The 22,070-nt window shown below is 39.1% G+C and overlaps 1 protein-coding gene across 5 annotated transcripts in view; it reads left to right on the top strand.

Annotated features, from left to right (window-relative positions):
- Positions 1-21,599, top strand: part of phkb (phosphorylase kinase, beta) — a 65,451-nt gene extending 43,852 nt beyond the window's left edge. For 3 of the 5 annotated variants that reach the window (XM_086071028.1, XM_086071026.1, XM_086071024.1), the window contains 15 exons: positions 4,047-4,130; positions 6,357-6,461; positions 7,567-7,649; positions 8,806-8,896; positions 9,280-9,338; positions 9,410-9,572; positions 10,957-11,038; positions 11,295-11,352; positions 14,224-14,314; positions 16,899-17,104; positions 18,442-18,576; positions 18,790-18,919; positions 19,008-19,115; positions 20,088-20,228; positions 20,297-21,599. In XM_086071028.1, the coding sequence (XP_085927154.1) occupies positions 4,047-4,130; positions 6,357-6,461; positions 7,567-7,649; positions 8,806-8,896; positions 9,280-9,338; positions 9,410-9,572; positions 10,957-11,038; positions 11,295-11,352; positions 14,224-14,314; positions 16,899-17,104; positions 18,442-18,576; positions 18,790-18,919; positions 19,008-19,115; positions 20,088-20,228; positions 20,297-20,434 (1,674 nt within the window). In that variant the 3' untranslated portion in view covers positions 20,435-21,599. Of the gene's footprint in view, positions 1-4,046; positions 4,131-6,356; positions 6,462-7,566; positions 7,650-8,805; positions 8,897-9,279; positions 9,339-9,409; positions 9,573-10,956; positions 11,039-11,294; positions 11,353-11,746; positions 11,838-14,223; positions 14,315-16,898; positions 17,105-18,441; positions 18,577-18,789; positions 18,920-19,007; positions 19,116-20,087; positions 20,229-20,296 lie in introns of all 5 variants that reach the window. The other 2 variants (XM_086071027.1, XM_086071025.1) reach the window with 1 other exon arrangement.
- The last annotated feature ends 471 nt before the right edge of the window (positions 21,600-22,070 follow it).

Genomic DNA, 22,070 nt, shown 5'->3' with positions numbered 1-22,070 from the left:
ACTTGAACTCGGTTTACGATTTAAAAAAAAATACAAATAAATTGGCCCCTGTGCACACGCAACTCAAGACTTCATAAATGTTTAACCCTGCAGGTCATGATCAAATATTCAGCTCTGATAGTTATGTATGCTCTTTTTATATGGAAATATGCTTTCATTTGTTTTCTTTTCTCTCATCCACTCTGGAATAAGCACTAATGGAATCATGTTAAGACCAACTTAAAAAGGTGAGAGTTTGAAGATTTTTTTGTCTTTGCTACCAATCTAATAACCTCTTCCTTGCAAGAATAAAACTCAAAAAAACAACCCAATGGTTTTAATAACATCGTCATATAGAAAATATTTCACCATACAACAACTTCAAATCGCTCATACTTGGGACACTCTTGTAATGTCAAGCACTCGCGTGAATTAAAAATCCGTGCTGACCAGCTGCCTCATTGGCATTCTCCACATGGGAGCCGAGTCGGGTGCAGAGGTTGTTCTCACCTCCCTGTGTGTGTGCCGTGTGCATGCATTTGCAATTCTGCTTCATCCTCAATGAACAGATGCCTCTTTTTTTTTCTTCTGTTAATACAGTGCCCTGCTCTTTACTTACTTGTAAGTGTGTTTTATTTTAATTGGAACAACCTTTTAGTCGCTGTGGGTTTTGCAGAGGATTGGCAACGGAGGAGCACAGTACCACCCTTTGACCAACTTGGTGAACTGCAGCTCTTTTGAGAATGAAGGACTAACTCTATGGGAACATATTCATGGTGGCTAATTCTGAACGCAGTCAAATGTCCATTTATAAGAGGGTGTGCTTACTTGTGCAATCATTTTTTTTTCTTTTTTACAATTGAGTTGTACATGTTGTAGGTCACATTGGCAGAGAAAGTTTTGAATTATTTATCTTGGTTTTATCTTAAAAAAAAAAAAAAACAGGGGTGTGTAGACTTTTTATATCCGCTGTGCATACTGTATACAGAGTTGTGAAAAGGTATTAGCCTTCTTCTCAAATTGTGCTCTTCAGCTTGAAGTCACAAACTGGTAGTCTAACATTCTCCCTCAGGATTTTTCTGGTAAAGATCAAAATTCACGGTTCCTTCAATTACAACAAGTCATCCAGGTCCTGAAGATGGATAGCATCCCCATGTTCTTCAAATCTTACAGTACTCTCTAATTACATGAGTTTTCTGTTCAGATGCTTTAAAACGGACAATTTAAAAACATGTGCAGTTGTGATAATCATCAATAATTTACACCAACCCCCCCCCTGTTGGCGAATGTACCTGTACTATAACTCTATCAACATACCTATCCGTGTTTCAACGGCTGGTCTACGAAGAAGCGGCATCGTGTCAATGCTAAAATCTGAGCAGAGCTGTGTCGTTTTTTTTGGATACATGGATTCGTGTTGACTACTGATAAGCGAAAGGTATATAATGTTTAAAAAAAGAAAAAGAAAAAAAGAACGTTGCCCACTCACCAACATACTCATACAAAAGACACCTGAGACCGTTTCAATTAAAAGAACAAAAGATCACACTGCGTCTCCTTTAAGCGCAACATTCCAAGTCGATCTCAAGGGCACCAAAGCTGCTCGTCCAATGTATTCTGCTCACGTCGCAGTTGAGGATTTCACACCTCTGAGCTGAAGGTAGCGGGGGGGGGGGGGGGGGGGTGTAGGTTGGAATCAATGTCCGACTCGATTCTCTTTGCATCTTCCAATGTGGTGCATTCAGACCGCCGGTGACACAGAAGAGGCTTTTAGCAGCAGAGCGGAAACACGAGTCTTTGCTCAACTCGACGGCGTCTTTAAATGCTTCAGAGACACGTTCAAAAATAGAAGCTCACCACCTTTTCCCCCTGCTTCGCCCTTTCGCACAACAGCCTCGTAATTGCTGATGCACTTAGCGGAGGGGTTATGTTTGTTTAAAACGTGTGTTGACTGCCAGAGCTGGCTGTGCTTGCTTTGGGAACCGAAGCAAAATTTTGAGTCTGGGGCCTTTTATATACAATTCAGAGATAATAATTTGTTTTAGATGAGTATTGGTTAATTAGTATTTTAAGTTAAAATGTTTTTTTTTTGTTTTTTTGTTTTTTTATTTCTCAATTGAGTTGTACGGGCTTTAGGTCGAGTTCTGAAAGTGTATCTTGATTTTAGCTTTGATTTCACAAGTAAATAGTTGTGTGTGTGTGTGTAGTATTCAGAATAAGAGGCGAAAAATGTCATCATGAACCAGCTTAGCTAAGTTGTAACATAATATGTATTGTGATTAACTAACTAAACTAAAACGAACTAACTAAAGACTATACTATTGCAGAAAAAAAGGCAGAATACACATCTAGTGGATAAGGCACGTTTACAAGCATAAATACAGGCACAAATTGGAGCTCTTGGGTTGGGGAGGAGTTCTGGTGGGTGGTGTCTGGTCGGTGCACACACGCACGCACGCACATACACATCCTCACCCACACACACACAAAAAAAATAAAAAAATAAAATAAAATAAAAAAATAAATAAAATAAATAAATAAATAAATAAATAAAATAAAATAAAGAGCAATGATGATGACATTTCCGAATGAACAATACTGAGATCTTTATTTATATATATATATATATATATATATATATATAAAAAAAAGAAAAAAGAACAAGAGGCGAAAAATGTCATCATGAACCAGCTTAGCTAAGTTGTAACATAATATGTATTGTGATTAACTAACTAAACTAAAACTAACTAACTAAAGACTATACTATTGCAGAAAAAAAGGCAGAATACACATCTAGTGGATAAGGCACGTTTACAAGCATAAATACAGGCACAAATTGGAGCTCTTGCCAAGCTAACGTAGCATCAGCTAATTTAGCATAGCAAGCTAACATTATCGTACACAAGTCAGCCGGATGAGGGACTGTACTTCACCAACTTAACACTTTGCGAACACAAATGGCGATTTTGATTTATATACTGGTGATTCACACGTTGGGCAAATATATACACCTCGTTTGGCAAGACGTGGCGCACTTGCGAGTCTGTAACGTACACTGACTTCGCCGCACTCTCAACTGTGCAAGGCAACTAACTACTCGATAACAACCACTCCCTCTCTTTTGGCGCTGGCCCCCCGCCATGACATCGGACCCACGAAATGACAGTTAACGTTGCCTTTGTACATGCTCCATTCTGTAGTCGTACCGGCCAGTGGAAAATACCGGAATTATAACTTTTGATTCCTACACCATGACAAGGCGCAGAAATACAACTCTGATCGCAAAAATGCACTTGCAATTGACGTGGCCTTTTGAGTTGGCTGAGTTTAGTCTCGGGTTGCCGCGGCCACCCCAGGCTCTGTTCCTGGAAGTGAGGCTGACAGTACTCTGCCTCACAAGCAGACTTGCCCTTTGGCAAACAACCACAATACCTGGGGCCCTGAAATTTCAAAATATGAAGTCGAGGGTACATTTTCGTCCAGGCCTGTGAGCCTCATGAGTTTGTTTAAAAAAAAAAATAAAAATTGGTAAAACCGCAATTCTGTCTTATTTTCATTGGTTAATTTTCATTATTGTTGTTTTCTTTCATGAACAGACAATTGTGTCCACATGTGCAAATCATACCATGAAAAGTTGTCCAAACTTGACTACCAATTGAAACAGTATCGCTAAGTATCATAGTACCGGAAGACCATCATCATAAATGGAAGATCTGTTTTAGAATATGGAAGGGGACGCAAATGAATCGGAACAATGAGTGTTTGAGTCCGTTTTTCAATGCATCCACCATTCCACGTATTACCTATCAACAGTGTGTCATTTGCTGCTGCTGCTCCTTAAGCCCCATGGGGGTCCACTAAGGACACCGCTAATGGCGTGGCGGGGACCTTTTCATTAGCGCCACATCTCATAAGCGCTAATGATAATAACAATTCCGGTGGGTGGGCCGCGCTGCTGTATGAAGGTAATTTCTGCAGCAGCGGGAAACGTCTCGGCTGGGGACCGAATTACTTCCCGCTACCGCCACGTGTTCTTATTAATACGGGTTTTGCGTGTCTTCCTACAGGCGTACCGCTTCCTTGCCGTCAACAACAAGCTGGGCCTGAGTGGGCGTCCGGATCGACCCGTGGGCTGCATCGGGACCTCCAAGGTACACACGTGCAAACACACGCTCGCTTGTATTTTATCAGCTGCCTCCCACGTGTCAAAGTGTCGACAAGCGCTCGGAGGCTGCAGCTGAGTGAATCCACGCGGCCCGCAATATTAATCCATTTTCAAGTGCCGACGTTGGTGCATGATGAATGATGAATGAACAACTCAAAATGTGCTTGATGTAAGGAAAGACACATCACCTAAAAAAAGCATTTAAAAGTCTTGGCTTCAGAGTGGTAAATAGCCACTTATGTATTATCTGTTTAATACATTCATTCAAATTAGGCGTGTCAAAATGAGTGCGTTAATTTTGAGTTAATTTGAAGTTCCTTTAACGCCACCATTTTTTTTTAACGTGCAATGAATTACCTTCCCTTACTTTGAAAGCCTGTACTGAATTCCAGTCACAAAGCAGCTGACACATCCCACGTCAAAATTTAGTCATAATAAATTCAGTAATAATGCATATATTTGTGGAGACTGGGGTCAATTTGTATTTGTAAGTGCAAAGTTACTTCATGTTAAAGATTAGCTTAAGTGTCCCAAAGACGTAATTATACGTTTTTATGATTTTTTTATTTTATTTTATTTATGCTAGAGCATACAGAAGGCTTTGATGCAACCTCTCAACTGCAAACAACAGTTGAAGAAATTGTAGTTATTACACAAACGGCCAGCAGGTGGCAACAGAGGACCAGGACCATGTTGAAAAAAAAAACTAAATTACTCAGAACTCTAAATAGATTAGTGAATAATGATAAAACTTGGCTATATTCCAATGCTAATTGCTGCAAAACAGAAACAGATAGAATTTTTTTTTTTTTTCCCTGATGAAAGAAGAGACTTTAATCTTTCTTTTGGTAGATTTCATGTTTTTATAGCAATAGAACACAATATTCTGTGGGCCTTGCAAAATCTGTCAAAATCCAGAAAGGAGTGAAGGGGATTGCTTCAGTGAAAATGGCTGGGAGTGAATGAGTTAGCTTTTTCAGTCAGAGCGCCTCGACTTTGGAACAACTTGCCTCTGGATCAGAGACGTGCTAATTCTGTTCCCTCTTTTAAGTCCCATTTTTATAAATTGGCTTTTAATTGTTAATGCTTTCTTAATCACAAGGTTCTTAATTAACTTTTCTTTTTCTTTTATTTATTTTACTTTATTTCATCCTTTAAATAATATATTTTATTTTATGGACATAATTTTATTTTTGGAATGACTCGTTTCATATACCACCTCCTGGTCTCAGGTGGGTGGTGGGATTCCTGTATTGTTTCCTACTTCTTATGTGTTTATGTGCGAATGTATGTATGTAAGATTTGCCTATTTGCTTTTATAGTTGTTTGCATTTTAGGATCTGGATTTTTTTTTTTGGGGGGGGGGTGCCAAAGCACCTTATAAACACTTGTTTTTAAAGGCGCTATACAAATAAAGTTTGTTGTTGTTGTTGTTGTTGTTGTTGTTATTATTATTATATTTGTTCTTAGATGCAAAGTCATACTTTACTAAGAGGCAATTGCAGCAGAGGGCTTTCGCGGTGATGAGATATTCACAGCTCTCTTTTGTTTGACAGTCATAAGAATAACTTCCAGAACTGGAGGCAGCCTGAAGTTGGGAGGTGATAGCTGCCTCCGAATTTTACATATTATTCTACAAGGTTAAGACACTTTTATGAACTTGTTTGTGTATTTCCTTACACACATTTCCGCTGATGTTGTTTCTGCCTGAAAATGAGGCTAGAACAGCGGAGACCGCTGCCCGCTGCCCGAGCAACGAATCAGGACCCCAACCACAACCGCCAACAACTCATCACAAAGACAATATTATGATGAAACATTTATGGCGGCAAGATGGCTGCCTGCCAGAGGGCATTCTCATCATCAGTTTGCGTCTGTATGCATGTGTGTGTGTGTGTGTGTGCATGGTAAAGCAGGTGTTTTGTTCCATGGGTGCGAATGTGTTATCCCACGGGTTTGCTCTATGGTAAGCTTGATGGCTGGTTTTATACGTGGCCCACAATAATGTACATGTGATTCCTTTTTTTTTTTTTTTCTTTCTTTTCTTTAAGAGCTCAGTATTGTTCATTCGGAAATGTCATCATCATTGCTTTTTTTTTTTTTTTTTTTTTTAATATATATATATATATATATATTTTTTTTTTTTTGTGTGTGTGGGTGTACATGTGATTCCTTGTGAGCAGCCATCTTATTGTGTGTGTGTGTGTTGCAGATTTACCGCATCCTGGGCAAGACGGTGGTGTGCTACCCGATTGTCTTTGATCTGAGCGACTTTTACCTTTCTCAGGATGTCATGCTGCTGATTGACGACATTAAGGTACGCGCGCGCACATTGCTGATTGATAAAACGGCCACGCGCCCGTCGTCGATATATTCTGACAAGCTGACATTGGTGGCCTTCTTCCCGGCTCCGATTGAAGGTCAAAATGTCGGAAGGTTTACAGTCTGCTAACTCGGCTTAAACCTTTATTTCATCGACAGGCTGGCCATAAAATTGTTATGATCGCAAGAGGAATAAAACTATACAATGTGCAAATGAGCCCTTATAAAGGCGCACATCAAATCGTCAAATAACCTGATGACAGCAAATGCATCTCTGATTAACAGCTCATTGTAGAATGCTGACTAAAATAATGTGGTGGCTTTGGTGTCGTTCATCAAATTATCGGTCATGATCGGACATTATTCTAAACCTTCTTTCTTGGACACTTAACATTTAAAGAAAATGACAACCAATATAATATTCTCTATAAACGATCAAAAGTTTGTTTTTTAATCATTTATTTTTTAAGACAAAATGGATGGAAAAAACGTACGAAATAAGTACGTTTTAAGACGAGAGGGAGAGAAAAAAAATCGAGAAATGACAGGAATAAAGTAAAAAACAGTCTGAATATCAAAATCTAGTTGTATGTTGTTTTTTTTAGATATGAGGGGCAAAATTATGGAAGCTATGCTGTAATTTTTTTTTAAATCAGATATAACTAGAATAAAAAATTTGTTTTTAAGAAAAAAGAATGCACTTGCCAAAATAAAGTACAACTGTGAAAAAGGGTTCTGATATTTACAAAGGTATTTTTTTAATAATAAGCAATATTTTTGAGACAAATGGTTGAAATTTGTTATTTCAGAAAAAAAGATCTACGTATATTTTTAAGAAAAAAAAACAAAAATCTTTTTTTCAAGTTAGGAAAACAAAAAGAAAAATATTGTGGGAATTAAGTCAAATACCATCAATTGAAAAAGTAATAATATGACAATATGCATATGTTATTGTGTATTTTTAGAAGACAAAAGCATGACGTGAATAAAGTTTGTTTGCTTGACTGAAAATTGTGTGCGCTAAAAAGTATTGTTTACTATCTCATTCTCAAAAAAAATTGGAAATCAAAGGTTCTTCCAAATGCTATTTGGTGTTGCAGAATGCCCTCCAGTTCATCAAGCAGTGTTGGAAGATGCAGGGACGACCTCTCTTCTTGGTGCTCATCCACGAGGACAACATCAAGTAAAATATCATCCACAATCTCCTAGAAGGGTTTTCACTTCATTTCTTGCAACAAACAGACATCTGATTGTTGACGAAAATTACTTTAGACTGTGAGCGACGTGCTGCTTCACCTCATCTAAAGATGCCGTATAAATGTTTTTTTGTGTGTTTAATTTCTCGATGCATGTTTGACTTTTCGGGGCGTATTTTTGTGACAGAAAATGTCTTAGATATTTGAGGGAAAAAGTTGTAATCACGACGAGAATGAAGTATTTTTTATGAGATTATAAGAGAAGTCGTCGTAATATGACGATCCAAGTAAAAATGGTAATATTGGGAGAATTTTTTTTTTTCTCCAAAGACAATTTGAATATTATAAGAATGAAGTCATTTAACTCATTCACTGCCATTGACGGCTGTATACGTCCAAAATTCATTTTAACTATTTCTATTAGTTTAACATTTTTTCCCACTTTTGTTTACAAGAGTATGAAAAGCTAGGGGGGGTGGGGGGGGGGGGAGAATTATTGTACATTTAGATCAGATCTAAAATTTATGATTAATCGTGAGTTAACTAGTGAAGTCATGCGATTAATTATGATTTTAAAAATGTATCGCCTGATGCCCCTAATTTTTAATAAACTTTTCTTTTCTTAAAAAAAAAAAAAGAAGAATATTAAAAAAAGTTTTTTTAATAAAAATTACTCTTTTTTTCTTTTTTTAAAGACGAAGAAGAAAAGATTATTAAAAATTAGGGGCATCAGGCGATTAAAATGTTTCATAATTAATCACATGACTTTACTAGTTAACTCACGATTATTCAAAATTTTTATATCTGTTCTAAATGTACAATAATTCCCCCCCCCCCCTTATATTTTCATACTCTTAACAAAAGTGGGAAAAAATGTTAAACTAATAGAAATAGTTCAAATTAATTTTTGACGTCTATAGCCGTCAATGGCAGTGAATGAGTTATTAAGGTAATGGTTAAATAGTTGTATGTTTTCAAGCTGAATTTTATTTATTTATTTATTTTTTAAAGAGAGCAAGAGATAACAAATCATAATGAAGAAACAACATCAGGATAGTTGATTACTGATTATTGATTGCGGATTTGCGGCGATGCAAAGACTGTTTGTTTACGATACTGCAATGATTGGACTTGTGTGTTCAGGGGAAGTCGCTTCAATCCGGTGTTGGACATGCTGGCGTCCTTCAAGAAGGGTCACATCGGAGGGGTCAAAGTTCATGTGGACAGACTTCAGGTTTGTGCATTTTCTTCCAGCATGTGATGAGAAGGCGGATGAACAAATTTTTGGAGGCTGTATTTTCTTCCCAGATAAAAACTCATTTGTTAATGAGGAGAAAAGCTGTAATGTTAAAAATATATAATTGTGCCTTTTTATATATATATATATATATATATATATATATATAAAGTTATGAGAACAGTCATATATTTTTTCTTTATAAAAATGTGTTTGGTTTGGTTTTAATAGTCTATTTTCAGGATAAAATATATATATAAATAAGAAAATAAAATGATATATTTTGGTATCAACTATTTTCTGAGAAAAAAGTGGCAATATTAAGTGGACAAAGGTGAAATTGATATTGATGTTAACGATGTCGAGCATGTGCCACCCAGACACTGATCTCTGGCGCCGTGGTGGAACAATTGGACTTCCTGCGTGTCAACGAGGCCGAGTAAGAACCATAACTAACACCGACCACTATATTATGTACACCCAATTTATGCGTACATTTCTTAAAAAAAGGATCCCGGAATTCAAGAGCTTCGAGGAGCTGGAACTTCCCAAACACTCCAAAGTCAAGCGACAGACGAGCACGCCCAACGCCTCCAATTTGGAACAACAGCCCGAGATCAGCCTGGACGAGTGGATGCACAAACCCACCGACGAGATCCTCCAGAAGTTCCATGTGAGTCTGCAACCCTGGGGGCACCTGTACAACCTAAGATACACAAATTGCGTCACCATTTGCGTTATTAAATCAAGCCACGCATTCTGATTATTATTTTGTTTGTGGAATATGAATGAAGCAGCAAAATTCACCCGTTTTGATCTCCATTTTGGCACTTGCTGTCGACTGAAAATGACATTACAGCGCCTCATGGCTCAGTTTGGTAAAGTCACATGACCAAACCTCAGGAAAGAGGTGCCCTTGGGCAAGTTCCACAAATACAGCATTCATCTGAATGTCGTGTTTGGAGTAGTGGGGCCGCATAAAACATATTATTGTAAAGATCATTTTGTTGTTATATCTGACACCACATTCATGTTATCGGTAATACGTTGTTGCCCTCCCTTATGGTAAGATTTCCATTCTGACTGTTGGCTTTCAATTTGTAATTTGTGTATACGGTATGTCCACCAGATATATGCTATTTTTTCCCCCCATTCAACACTTGCAGCAATATTTTACAGGCCTTGCTACCAAAATGAAAAGGCCAAAGTATTTTCTTAAAAATAATAACAATAAAAAGAAATTATGAGAATATTTTGAGATTTTTTTTCCCCATCAAAAGTAGTAACATCAGGAAATCAGTGAGCTTGCTAGCTAGCTAGTTAGCCTGCTTTCGCCTCATTAACCATCATTCAAAATTTAATATTTTTTGAAAACTTCATTTTACAAGCTCACATTTTTCCGAGGTAAAACATAGGTTAGTTATTTTAGAGATGAAAACTCATTTTACAAGCATTGTCAAGATTCCAAAAAGAATAATGGTATGTTTTTGCTACATTCCTACCATAATGATGCGCAATGATGTGCAGTGGTATACATAAAAATAATTGTTGTCGGATAATGGTGTAGTGTATATGTAAAAAGAAAGTGTCTTTTCTTTCTCTTCGAAGCCCACATTGCATTTTATTCAATAATAAAGAGTTATAAGGCATTTTTAGCCTGAAACGGTTGTAAAAGGCTGACTCATTTAAAATGGGGAAAAATACGATTATATCACATTTTTACATTGGCATAATGGATCGTATTAGATACCATGTAACAGTACCTAATGAAATGTCCTGTGCAAGTGGAAGCGAGTAAAAAGTTGACAGCAACTTTGTTGCCGTCGTGCATGAGAATGCCTTGTTTATCTCCCCCATTTCATGCATATTCCTCATTTAATTCCCATGGAAATGAGGCGATACGCGCTATTATGCATTATCGTCATGCGAGGCACCGAGTCGCCTCATTACAATTTCATGGCAGCTTCTCACGAGTGGGTGAAAACGCGCGTGTTTGTTTTTTGTATTCTTGTATACACAATATGGATTAACTGCATCTTGTGTTTGTCACCATCCAGGATTGCGACTGCTTGGCCAGCCAGGCTCAACTCGCCGGATTCCTGCTGAGGAGGGAAGGATCGCACTTCATCACCAAGGACGGTAAGATGGAGCCGATGAATGCCAAGATCAGAACACATTTTTCTCTTTTATTATTATTATTATTATTATTATTATTATTATTATTATAATGAATGAATTTATTTCAAACATGTATATAAAAATAAAAACTTACACAGCACTTATAATAATAATAATAATAATAATTAATTATTATTATTCATATTAGTCATGAATATTTTTGAGGGAAGCGTTTATTTTTTTCCCTTCAATGGACGACGGCTTGATCTACTTGCAGAAAACCTGATGGAAGAGCTGGAGAGGATCTACCGACAAGCTGGAAGCCGAAAACTTTGGTCTGATGTTTATACACACACTCACACACACACACACACACGCACGCACGCACACACACAAAGTTTGTTTTACCATCTTTGTGGGGCCATCTCATTGACATTGCATTTCCTAGCCCCTCCCCCTAACCCCAACCATCAAAAATTTATTGCCTACCCCTATTCCTTACCCTAACCTCAACCATAACCCAATTCGAACCTAAACTCTGAAACCAAGCAAAAAGGCCCCACATGGACGGGTGGGCCCCACAATTCTGGGAAATCCCGAAATGTTGGCCCCACTATGTACCAAAAACAAGAACACACACACACACACACAGAGGCACAAACACACCTCCAAAAACCCGCACACACACGTACACACAGTTAACAGTTTGTTGTGTTCAACGACGCGCAGGCTGGCAGTGCGCGATGCCGCCGCCTTCACCAAGAAGTTGGCCAGCTCTATCGCGCCTCACATTACGTCCATACTCGTGAAGGGCAAGCAGGTAACGGGTCCCGCCGGAAAAGGCGGCGTCTGCATGCTAGCCGTTAGCGGCTCGGTTGGCGCCGCGCTAACAAGCTAAGCTCAAAACATCCGTCAAGACAAATTCACCATGTTGTGAGAGTAAACATCATGCCCACGTGTGAGCTTGCTAGCTAGCTGGTTAGCTTGCTTTCATTTCATTGAGTATCACACGCGGCGAACCTTGTTGGCTGGCTGTGCACTCCGACGACAAGACTTTTGGAACATGTACAGGGGAACCTCTAAAGTTAATCCACCGTCATCCCTCAAGATTGTAGAGTTATTTTGACACTTTTGACAGTTGAGTTCTTATATGAGTTAAGAATGTTAGAATGTTTAATAGTGGGACTTAACCTGAATTTGATCGAGGGGTTTGGTGAGTTCATCTCAGGGGGTCGGCACATCTGACTGAAATCCCTTCATTCTATGTCGAGCAAAAACAAAGTGGTCAGACAAAAATGTGCAATATGAATTACAGCAACATGTAAAATGGGAAGTATGGTGTTCCACAGGGTTCAATTCTGGGGCCTCTGCTGTTTTCATTGTATCTGTATCTGGTGGCTGTTTTAAAGTGCTCTATAAATATAGAGTTGAGTTGAATGATGGGAGTCAGCATCCAAACTGCACGATTTGCAATGCCAAGTTGAGCAATTGCAGTCTACTAAAGGAGCACTCCCTTGAGCTGCATGGAGATGAGCAATACAAGAATACAACAAATTCAAGGCTACTTGAACTGGATTTGAACGTGACGTCATGTTGTGTGGCATGGACAGACATCCATGGTTTCTGGTTGGAACACGCCAAGAGACGTTTGTCCACGTCAACACAGAAATTAGTATAAGGGGACACAGATGTACGGTCCTGCAGGTTCTGTTGCTGCGCCACAACTTAGACCTGCTTTTAGCTAAGTTTTGATGGTGGCCTCTTTAGCCGCGCTAGCACGATGACCCTATAGCCTCGTTGTTGCTTAATTTTCCAGTTCATCTCGAGATTAGCGCAAGTAGAATAGTCTGGTGATCTCCTTTCGGGATGTCGATGTAAGAGTAATTTAATAGTAAATGCAGAAGATCCAGTTCACCGTTCGTAGACTTTACTAAGTAAGGAGTGGTATTTCCAAGTAAATTTTCTCTTTTGAGGAGATCAGTAAAGGTCTCAGCATCGCTTTCATCTCCTCCTTGTATTTCCTACTTCCTTTATTTCTCATTATTACCTCATCTGGAAATGTCAGAATTCCTTTCCCATCGTATGAGCGTGACCTGCGTTCTTCCTCAGAGGTTCCGCTGTCTTTCATATTCATTCAATTCGAAATCATACTGACCCGACTCACTCTGGACCAAACCCAGTAGATGTGTGCATCAATATGTGTGTGTGTGTAAGTGTCGTAGTGTGTGTGTCTGTGTTCTAGCCTGACTGACAGCGACAACTTTGCCCTGTACGCTGTTTGTATTAATTGGCTGAAGGCGTATTTGCACACACAGCAGCGAGATGTGATTATGCCAAAGAGAGAAAGGCAGGAGACAGCCCCCAGGCTGTTGTTTTTTTTCTTTTTTTTCTTTTTTCCTTTCTCTAGCCCCGCTTGGAAATGGTATCAGCGCTTCGGGTTCAATTTACTTTCTCATTTCCCTAACATTGGCCAGCAAGTGAAGCTTGAAATAGGTTGGCCAACAAAGTGTCGGCGGATTGACACCACATCATGCCTCATAAACGCCGCCGTGGCTCTGTTGCTTTTTATTCATCTGTGTTGCTTTTTTGTGTTCCCGCGCTGAATACCGACACACAAACACGCACACACGCGCTCATCATTCATCCTGGCTTATTATTGAAATGATTTAATTTCTTCAGTGAGGATGGCTTCGGCTCCACGGTTGCCAATGGCAACGCGTGCTGCTTTTCGCCCTCGGAGGCAGGCAAGACGAGGCACTCTGATGACCAATTTAACAAATATAATGAGTGAACATTAAAATATCACGTATAAACTTGTGATCCGCTTCACATGAATAATTGGAGAAGGCTGGTTTGGTTGACTGTGTTGTTCATGTTTCCAGCTAGGCTAAATCATTTGTCTTTAGTTTGATTTTAAATTTTCACGAGGTAAATAAGGACACCGGACAACATTTTGAACATTGTTGCCACACGAGTGAACATTGAAAAGGTCCTACAGCATGTGTTAAAATTGGCTTCGTTGATATGCTGCCCCCTGTTGGTTTGGAGTATGAACTTCGATCTCGCGAGGTTGAAGAAATATTTTTCCAGACATCTATTTGTGGCCTTAAACATGCAAATTGTTAGGCCCTCACAGTTAATCGCCTCTAAAGCAACAGTGGGAGCTGTTTTGTCTGTCTGACGTCCAATGTCTTTTCGCCCACTAGGTCCGTTGTCCGTCTTGCCGCCAGTCTGTTAACTAAGCTGGTGGACAGCCTTGCCCCCAGTATTACTAGTGTTTTAGTGCATGGCAAGCAGGTAAGTGGACACACAGACACAGAGGAGACACTGGGGGGGGATTTATCATGGCATCTTTCTTTTGAGACTTGCAATACATTTATAGTAGAAAAAACGCACAGTTGTGCACTTTTTCCCTTTTACGCACATAGAATGTGGCCCTAAGTCAGCCGTTGTATATTTTATTTGTTAAACACACAATTGGTTGACAACACATCAGACGAGATAATGACATGCAGTGCATGTGCATCAAACTACTTATAATGCTGACAAATGAGTGGAAAGTAGATGTTTCAAAATACTTAAAAAAAAAAAAAATATATATATATATATATATATACTGCATTTTTACATTTTATCAGTATTTTTTCTTTGATTCATTACATTTTATTATGTTTTTCCAATTTTCCATTTATTTTGTTTACATTTTATTCTTAGCTGTTTTTATTTTATTTTTTATTTTTGTCTGATTTTGTTGTCATAATCCCCCCCCCCCCCCCCCCCCCCAGTGTGGCCTCAATAAAACAACAACGACTGATTTGCTCTCTGATTATCGTATTGTTCATTTTAATGTTCACTGAGGGAAAAAAAAGAAAAGATAGTAAAAATCACGTTGGAGCTCCTCGTGCCGCTTCCTCTTGCGGGAACGTCTGGTCGCCTCATCCGCGCTCGCTTTGCATCGCGTCATCGCCGTGTACGTGCCCGCCCGATCCTCTCGTGGCCCCCATCGAGTGCGTCTGCCGTGGCCATCGTCTGGCGTCACAAGTGTTTCTTGCAGATTAGCCTCCTCCTTCCGAGAGCCTCGCTTATCTCGCCTCATTTTTCTTCTTTTTTTTTTTTTTTTCATACCCGTGTGAGCACTTTTAGCCTTTCATTATGCTCAAGTAGCTCAAGGTGTGCATCTGCATATAGATTGCCCCAACACAAGCTACTTGCAAATTTGGCGCTCTCTTCTCTTAGTTCTGATCGGTACTCCGGCAATAGAATTTCAATATTCACTATTAATACAAAAACTTCCTGAAGTCTCTCCTGCTGGCCCAAAATGTCAGTTGCATGACGCAGGGGGTCCAAAATGCTGCTCTCTGAGCACCAGCTAGAACTCCAGTAAAAGTTTTACCAGACCAAATTTGCTATTCAATATTCTTTATCCAGCTGGTCTAAAATGCTGCTACCTAAGTACTGACGAGAACTTGACGAACAGATTGTTTGTTGTTCTTCTCGACGGGCTTGGCAGCACTGCATTAAGTGTTCTCTATTGACAACATGTCGAAACAAATGCATGGTAGTGAAGCTAATGCTTAAAAATGATGATCTCTTCTTCGTAGTTCTACTCGGTACTCGAGCAGCAACTTTTTTTTTTTTGACCAACTCAAGTCTGTTAAGACGAACTGTTCACGCAGAGCATTGAAGAGCCAAATGCATTGTTGACAAGAAGCGCCGGAGACTAGCTATGCTAACTAACTAACTACTATAACTTTGTTCTTTTAACCTAACTCTTTTCGGTACTCAGTTAGCAGCATTTTGGACCAGCTTCAGAGTATTTAGACTCTTGCTCTTAATAGAGACAGTGATGACCAAATGTAGTGCAGTGCAGCTCGTACTAGAAAACTGTAATCTCTTCTCTTAGTCAGTACTAGTCAGTAGTCTAGTAGTCAGTACTCGGGTAGCAGGATTTTGGGCCAGCGATGGAATCATTGGAAATTGCTGTAAATAGAATAGCATTCAAGACAAATATGAATGTAATGCTGCATTCATGAGCGCAGAAGCCACGAGGGAAGATATGACTCCCTCAGACTGAAAGTGACTCAGATTGTGTTCCCCCTCCCGTCCCAACATGAAGCAACAAACATATCCGGTAAAACTGAATGGTAACGTTCCAGTCGTTAGGCCCGAGCTTCAGGTTACAATTTTTAACACAAAGCTCAAAATAGACAAAAATACTTGATTGAGTTACGATCATTTGTTGACACTTGGTCCCCCAATTGAAAAATCCCATCTGCGCACCTGACTGCGTGACTATAATTTCTTCTCAGGCAGGAGCATTTTTGGTTCAGCTGGAGACTCTCTAGGGACTTTCTGGTAATGGAGATCATTAAAGAGCAAGTGCAGTGCTAAAGAACTATGATCACTCCTCCTACTTTGAGTCAGTGCTTGGGCAGCACAATTTTTTAGACCATTTGGAGAGTCTTTTAAGGCAGCGGCGTGTCCAAACTATCTGCCTGGGGGCCGTTTGTGGCCCGCCCTTTATTTTTAAGCAGCCTGCAGCATTTATTAAAAATGGCATCTGCCACTAATACATTTGTTTTATAATAAAAATAATAATAATAATAATAATAGTAATAGATTTTATTTGTAATGCCCTCTACATTTATAAAATAAATCTCAAGTCAAAAAGTTCCAACGTGGCCCTTGCATCATATGATTTTTCTGTATGTGGCCCTCAGACGAAAAAGTTTGGACACCCCTGCTTTAGGGACTAAATGCACAATGTATGGAGAATGGAAATAGCTGCATGTACGTGGCATGAACAAACCATCCACAACGCCCCCCCCCCCCCCATGGGATATCCGTAGAACTTTCTAATTCTCTGCATTTCTTTTCCCAGGTGACCCTGGGCGTGTTCGGCCACGAGGAGGAAGTGATTTCCAACCCGCTGTCTCCCAGCGTTATCCAGGGCATCATCTACAGCAAGTGCTGCCCACAAGGGGGCGAGCGCGAGGCGGTCCTGCAGCAGGAGCTGGTCATCCACATCGGATGGATTATCTCCAACAGCCCGGAGCTCTTCAGCGGCATGCTCAAGATCCGAGTTGGGTTGGTTCTAGGAGCTCTTCTCTTAGTTCTAGTCAGGACTCGAATAGCTGCAGGGACATGACAGAAAACAATGATCTCTTCTACTTCTACACTCTGAAAACAGTTGGGTCAAAAGCAAGCCAATTATGGATAAAAAATGGACCGATCCACTTTATGGGTCAATTTGACCCAACTTTCTGGGTTGTTTTATATAAAATGACACAATTTTTTGACCCAAGTAAAGGATTTGACCAATGCTTATGAGTTGTTTTGCACTGAAAGACCCATTTCTTGACTCAAAGTTGGGTCAAATTGGCCCAAGTAGAGGATCAGCCTATTTTTGACCCATAGTTGGGTTATTTTTTACCCAACTGTTTTTAGAGTGTACTTCTTCTGCTATTACACTACATTACTGTACTTCTTCTTCTGCTACTACACTTTAAAAACAGTTGGGCCAAAAGTAATCCAATTATGAATCAAAAATGGACCGATCCACTTTATGGGTCAATTTGACCCAACTTTCTGGGTTGTTTTATACAAAATGACACAATATTTTTTGACCCAAATTAAAGGATCTGATCAATATTTATGAGTTGTTTTACACTGAAAGACACATTTCTTGATCTCAAAGTTGGGTCAAATTGGGTCAACTTTTCTGGGTTGTTTTATACAGAATGACCCAATTTTTGACCCAAGTAAAGGATTTGACCAATGCTTATGAGTTGTTTTACACTGAAAGACCCATTTCTTGACTCAAAGTTGGGTCAAATTGACCCAAGTAGAGGATCAGCCTATTTTTGACCCATAGTTGGGTTATTTTTGACCCAACTGTTTTTAGAGTGTACTTCTTCTTCTGCTACTACACTTTAAAAACAGTTGGGCCAAAAGTAATCCAATTATGAATCAAAAATGGACCGATCCACTTTATGGGTCAATTTGACCCAACTTTCTGGGTTGTTTTATACAAAATGACACAATATTTTTTGACCCAAATTAAAGGATCTGACCAATATTTATATGTTGTTTTTACACTGAAAGACACATTTCTTGATCTCAAAGTTGGGTCAAATTGGGTTAAATTGGGTCAACTTTTCTGGGTTGTTTTATACAAAATGACCCAATTTTTGACCCAAGTAAAGGATTTGACCAATGCTTATGAGTTGTTTTGCACTGAAAGACCCATTTCTTGACTCAAAGTTGGGTCAAATTGACCCAAGTAGAGGATCGGCCTATTTTTGACCCATAGTTGGGTTATTTTCGACACTACTGTTTTTAGAGTGTAAGTAGCAACACTTTGGACCTCTGAGTCCAAGCGAAATTGTCTTGGTGAGCTTGATCGTCACGCGTGGTGTCTGCAGGTGGATTGTCCAGGCGATGAAACAGGAGTTGAGAATCCGTGCGGGAGACATGCCCCCCCAGGACATCTACCAGCTTTCTCCCAGTGATATCAAGCAGCTCCTACTGGACGTGCTGCAGCCTCAGCACACGGGCAGGTACTCAAATGCGTTCCTTATCTCAAGCCTTATTGTGTAATCCGCTCCACTTTTAATTATTTCTAACTTGTCCGCATCCATCTTCCACTATCTGCTTCAACACTTCTGGGGATTTCATTAACGTTTTTTTTCTTCTATTTATCTTATCTCTTGGAATGCGCATCAACTCGGGAAGACAATTTCCTCAGCTCGGTCTGCTCTCACCTTCCGCAGGTCCTGGCTCCACCGCCGCCAGATCGACGGCTCGCTGAACCGAACCCCTCTGGGGTTTTACGACCGGGTTTGGCAGATCCTGGAGAGGACCCCCAACGGGTTTCTGGTCGGCGGGACACACCTGCCGCAGGTGCCGCCTGCAGGGGACTTCATTGTGGTGGAGTACTTGGACCAAAGGTTGATCGTTTCTTATATTTCTTTCCATCTTTTTTTTGTAGCAACCTACGCTGTCTGATATGACCATGTACGAGATGAATTTCTCTCTGCTGGTTGAGGACACGCTGAAGAGCATCGTCCTGCCCGAATACAGACAGACCATCGTGGAGGTAAACAACTGCGTTCGGTGTGGTTATTGTTGATGTTTTCTACATTCGTTTACCTTTTTTATTTAAATGTTTTTATATTTATTTCATTTGTCAAATCCTAGCTGTGACATAAATGAAAAATAAATGTATAAATAAATAAAATAATTGTATTGAAAATGATTTATAATAAAAATAAAGTAAAATAATTTTGTATTTTAATTCCCTTTTTTTAATTTAGGTGACTTCTATTATTATTTTTAGAATTTTGCAAACATTTTCAATAGTCAAATGAAATACTTCAGAAAAATACATTTGAAAAGATTAGAGCTTTTCTGATTATAATTTGCAATTATTATAATATAATAATTAATTTATAATTAATTTTCAAGAAATGTTTCTATTTATTCCCCTTTTTTATGTATTTATGTGACTTTATAGTTATTGAGTTTTGTTTTTTACAATGTTAAATGAATAATACATAGATTTGCAGTTGTCACAAAAATGAAATATGTTATTAAACAAAATGACTGTATTTTCATACAGTGTTATATTAAAACACCATTATTTATTTTTTACAATTTATATTTTTATAGATAGTATTTTTGTTTAATGGTATTGAAGAATTGTAAGAATTCATAGCCGCCAAATGGAAAATAAAAAAAGGAATAATAATTAATTAAAATTTTACATTTTATTTAAGTTAATAAATGGGGAATATTCGATTAATTCCCATTCAACCATTTATTCAGATTATTTTAAAATGTGTCTAATTTTTGGTCAAATAAAATGAAACAAGTGCAAATATTTGCTATTGTCAAATAAATAAAAGTATATTAATTAGAAAATAAAACTACTGTGATTAAAAGAAAGAAACATTATAATAAACAATTATTCAGGTGACATTAAAAAAAAGAAAGAAAATACTACGTCAAATCAAATTAAGCAAAATTCATGGACAAATTAGCATCATATTTTCTGTCTCTGTGCGAGCAGCTGCTGATGGTGGTGTCCATCGTGCTGGAGAGAAACCCGGAAGTGGACTTTGCTGACAAGGTGGACCTGGACAGTGTCGTCAAGGATTCCTTTGCCGACTTCCAACGGGATCGCAGTCGCTCAGAAGGCGGCGAGAAGCAGGTATGAAGCCTTCTGCCCTCCGTCGACGTGGTGAAAAGTCACCGTGTTCCTCCACGACGTCTTTCCAGGACGACATGCAGGCCTTCTACAACACGCCACCCGTGGGCCGGGGAGGCACCTCCAGCTACCTGACGAAGGCCGTCATGACCCTTTTGCTTCAGGGGGACGTCAAGCCCTGCAAGGATGACCCGTGTTCTGTTAGCTAGAAGCGCAGATGCCGGCGCTCCGTCACTAGATTAGCCGCTTTGCTAATATTAGCACGCGCACTCCACTCTGAGCGGATTTTAGTCGTGGAGAAATACCACGTGGCTGATGGCAGCCTAAACGCGAGGGCATCATAGCTTATGAGTTAGTCATTTTGTTTGTTGTCTTTCAATCCTAACTTAGCGTAAGACTGAGAAACTTGCAATTAAAGGCAGCTACTAAATTTTTTTTTTAGTCCTTCTACTCAACACTCGGCAGATGTCTCAGAAACGCTATGGGCCGCTTAGCAAGATGAGCTTCGAAGCGATTGCTCTTCAATTGGCATTTTGTGCTAAGCTAAAGTAAGCTAAGCTATGCCTAGACACTTTTGGTAGTAGCTAATTTGGCAAACAACAAACGTTTACGAACCCCACATCCAATTTGCTGGTTATAATCAGACAAAATCACTTTTGGAAGATGCCTGGAAATGGTCAACATCAGCCTAAAAAGGCAAATGGCCTCTTCAAACTAAAATAGCTGACGTCCAGTTTGGTTCTTAAGACTTTTTTGTGGGTCTGAACATGATAGAAATTCCAACTAAATTTCATCTTTGCAACATCCATCTGTCTAGTATATGTAATTCCAATTTGGTATCAATCGGACAAGCTCTTTGAGCCAAATTCATTTTTGAAAGATGCCTAGAAATGGCTAAAATGACTAATTTAGCATTCATCTATTGACTACTTTTTTATTTTTATGGATCTAATCATGCCTAACAAATTCCATCTTGCGAATTAAAACTGGCTGTATTTAAAAAAAACTAATTTTTAGAGACGGTACATCGTGGTTTCTTGAGACATTTTTGACCGAACCACATCCTCTGATTTTCCCGAGCAACGCTAGCTATTAGCCGCCAGTGTCATGCTAATCTGAAGCGAGCTGAAATGAAGCAGTTAAATCATCATCACAACATCCTGCTTATAATGGTGCCTACGACTGTCAGAAGCATGTTTTGCTGCTAATCCAGTACAAAGTGATTTTTTTAGCAATCACCCACTTTGAATGTGAATTGCGTCATCGTGTTTGGATACATGCTAAATGTTTAATGTGTCATGTTTGCATGCACAGTTTATTTTTCTTTTTGTCTGCTCAATGGCAGTAATTCAAGTAAAGACTTATTTAAAAGTGTTATTGCATATTGTCAGAACTGCTATTAGAGTTTTGTCTTTTATTGGTGGTGGTGAGTCATTTAAATGGCTAAAATGTCTGCTTCTCATCACAATGGCTGACTTGCCGTGTCTTTTCTGACAGGCTTTTGAGACTTTTCTGTGGGTCTACTCATAATCGACAACATGTTGGCAAGAAAAGATACACAAGCTAAAACCCAAAACCCCCAAAAAGCAGTTAATTTGTAAAAAAAAAAAAAAAAAAAAAGTATTTAGTCAGACCAAGCTACAAAATAAGACGTCGCCCGCGCCTGACATCCTGGAGGGAATTTTTAATCAGCGCTTTAATTGTCTTTTCTTCTTGTCGCTAATGGGCTGTGCACCTTGAAACAAAGATAATGTTATTTTTAGAGGCAAAGACGCCTCCTGGCAAACAGCGGGGATCCATAATGTTGAACGCTGTTAAGCCGCAGAAAATTAACCATCATTTGGG

This window comes from Leptonotus elevatus, chromosome 3 (genome assembly GCF_054856555.1).
Source record: "Leptonotus elevatus isolate MCC_2025b chromosome 3, RoL_Lele_1.0, whole genome shotgun sequence".
Lineage (NCBI taxonomy): Eukaryota > Metazoa > Chordata > Actinopteri > Syngnathiformes > Syngnathidae > Leptonotus > Leptonotus elevatus.
This window is presented reverse-complemented; position numbering and strand designations above follow the sequence as displayed.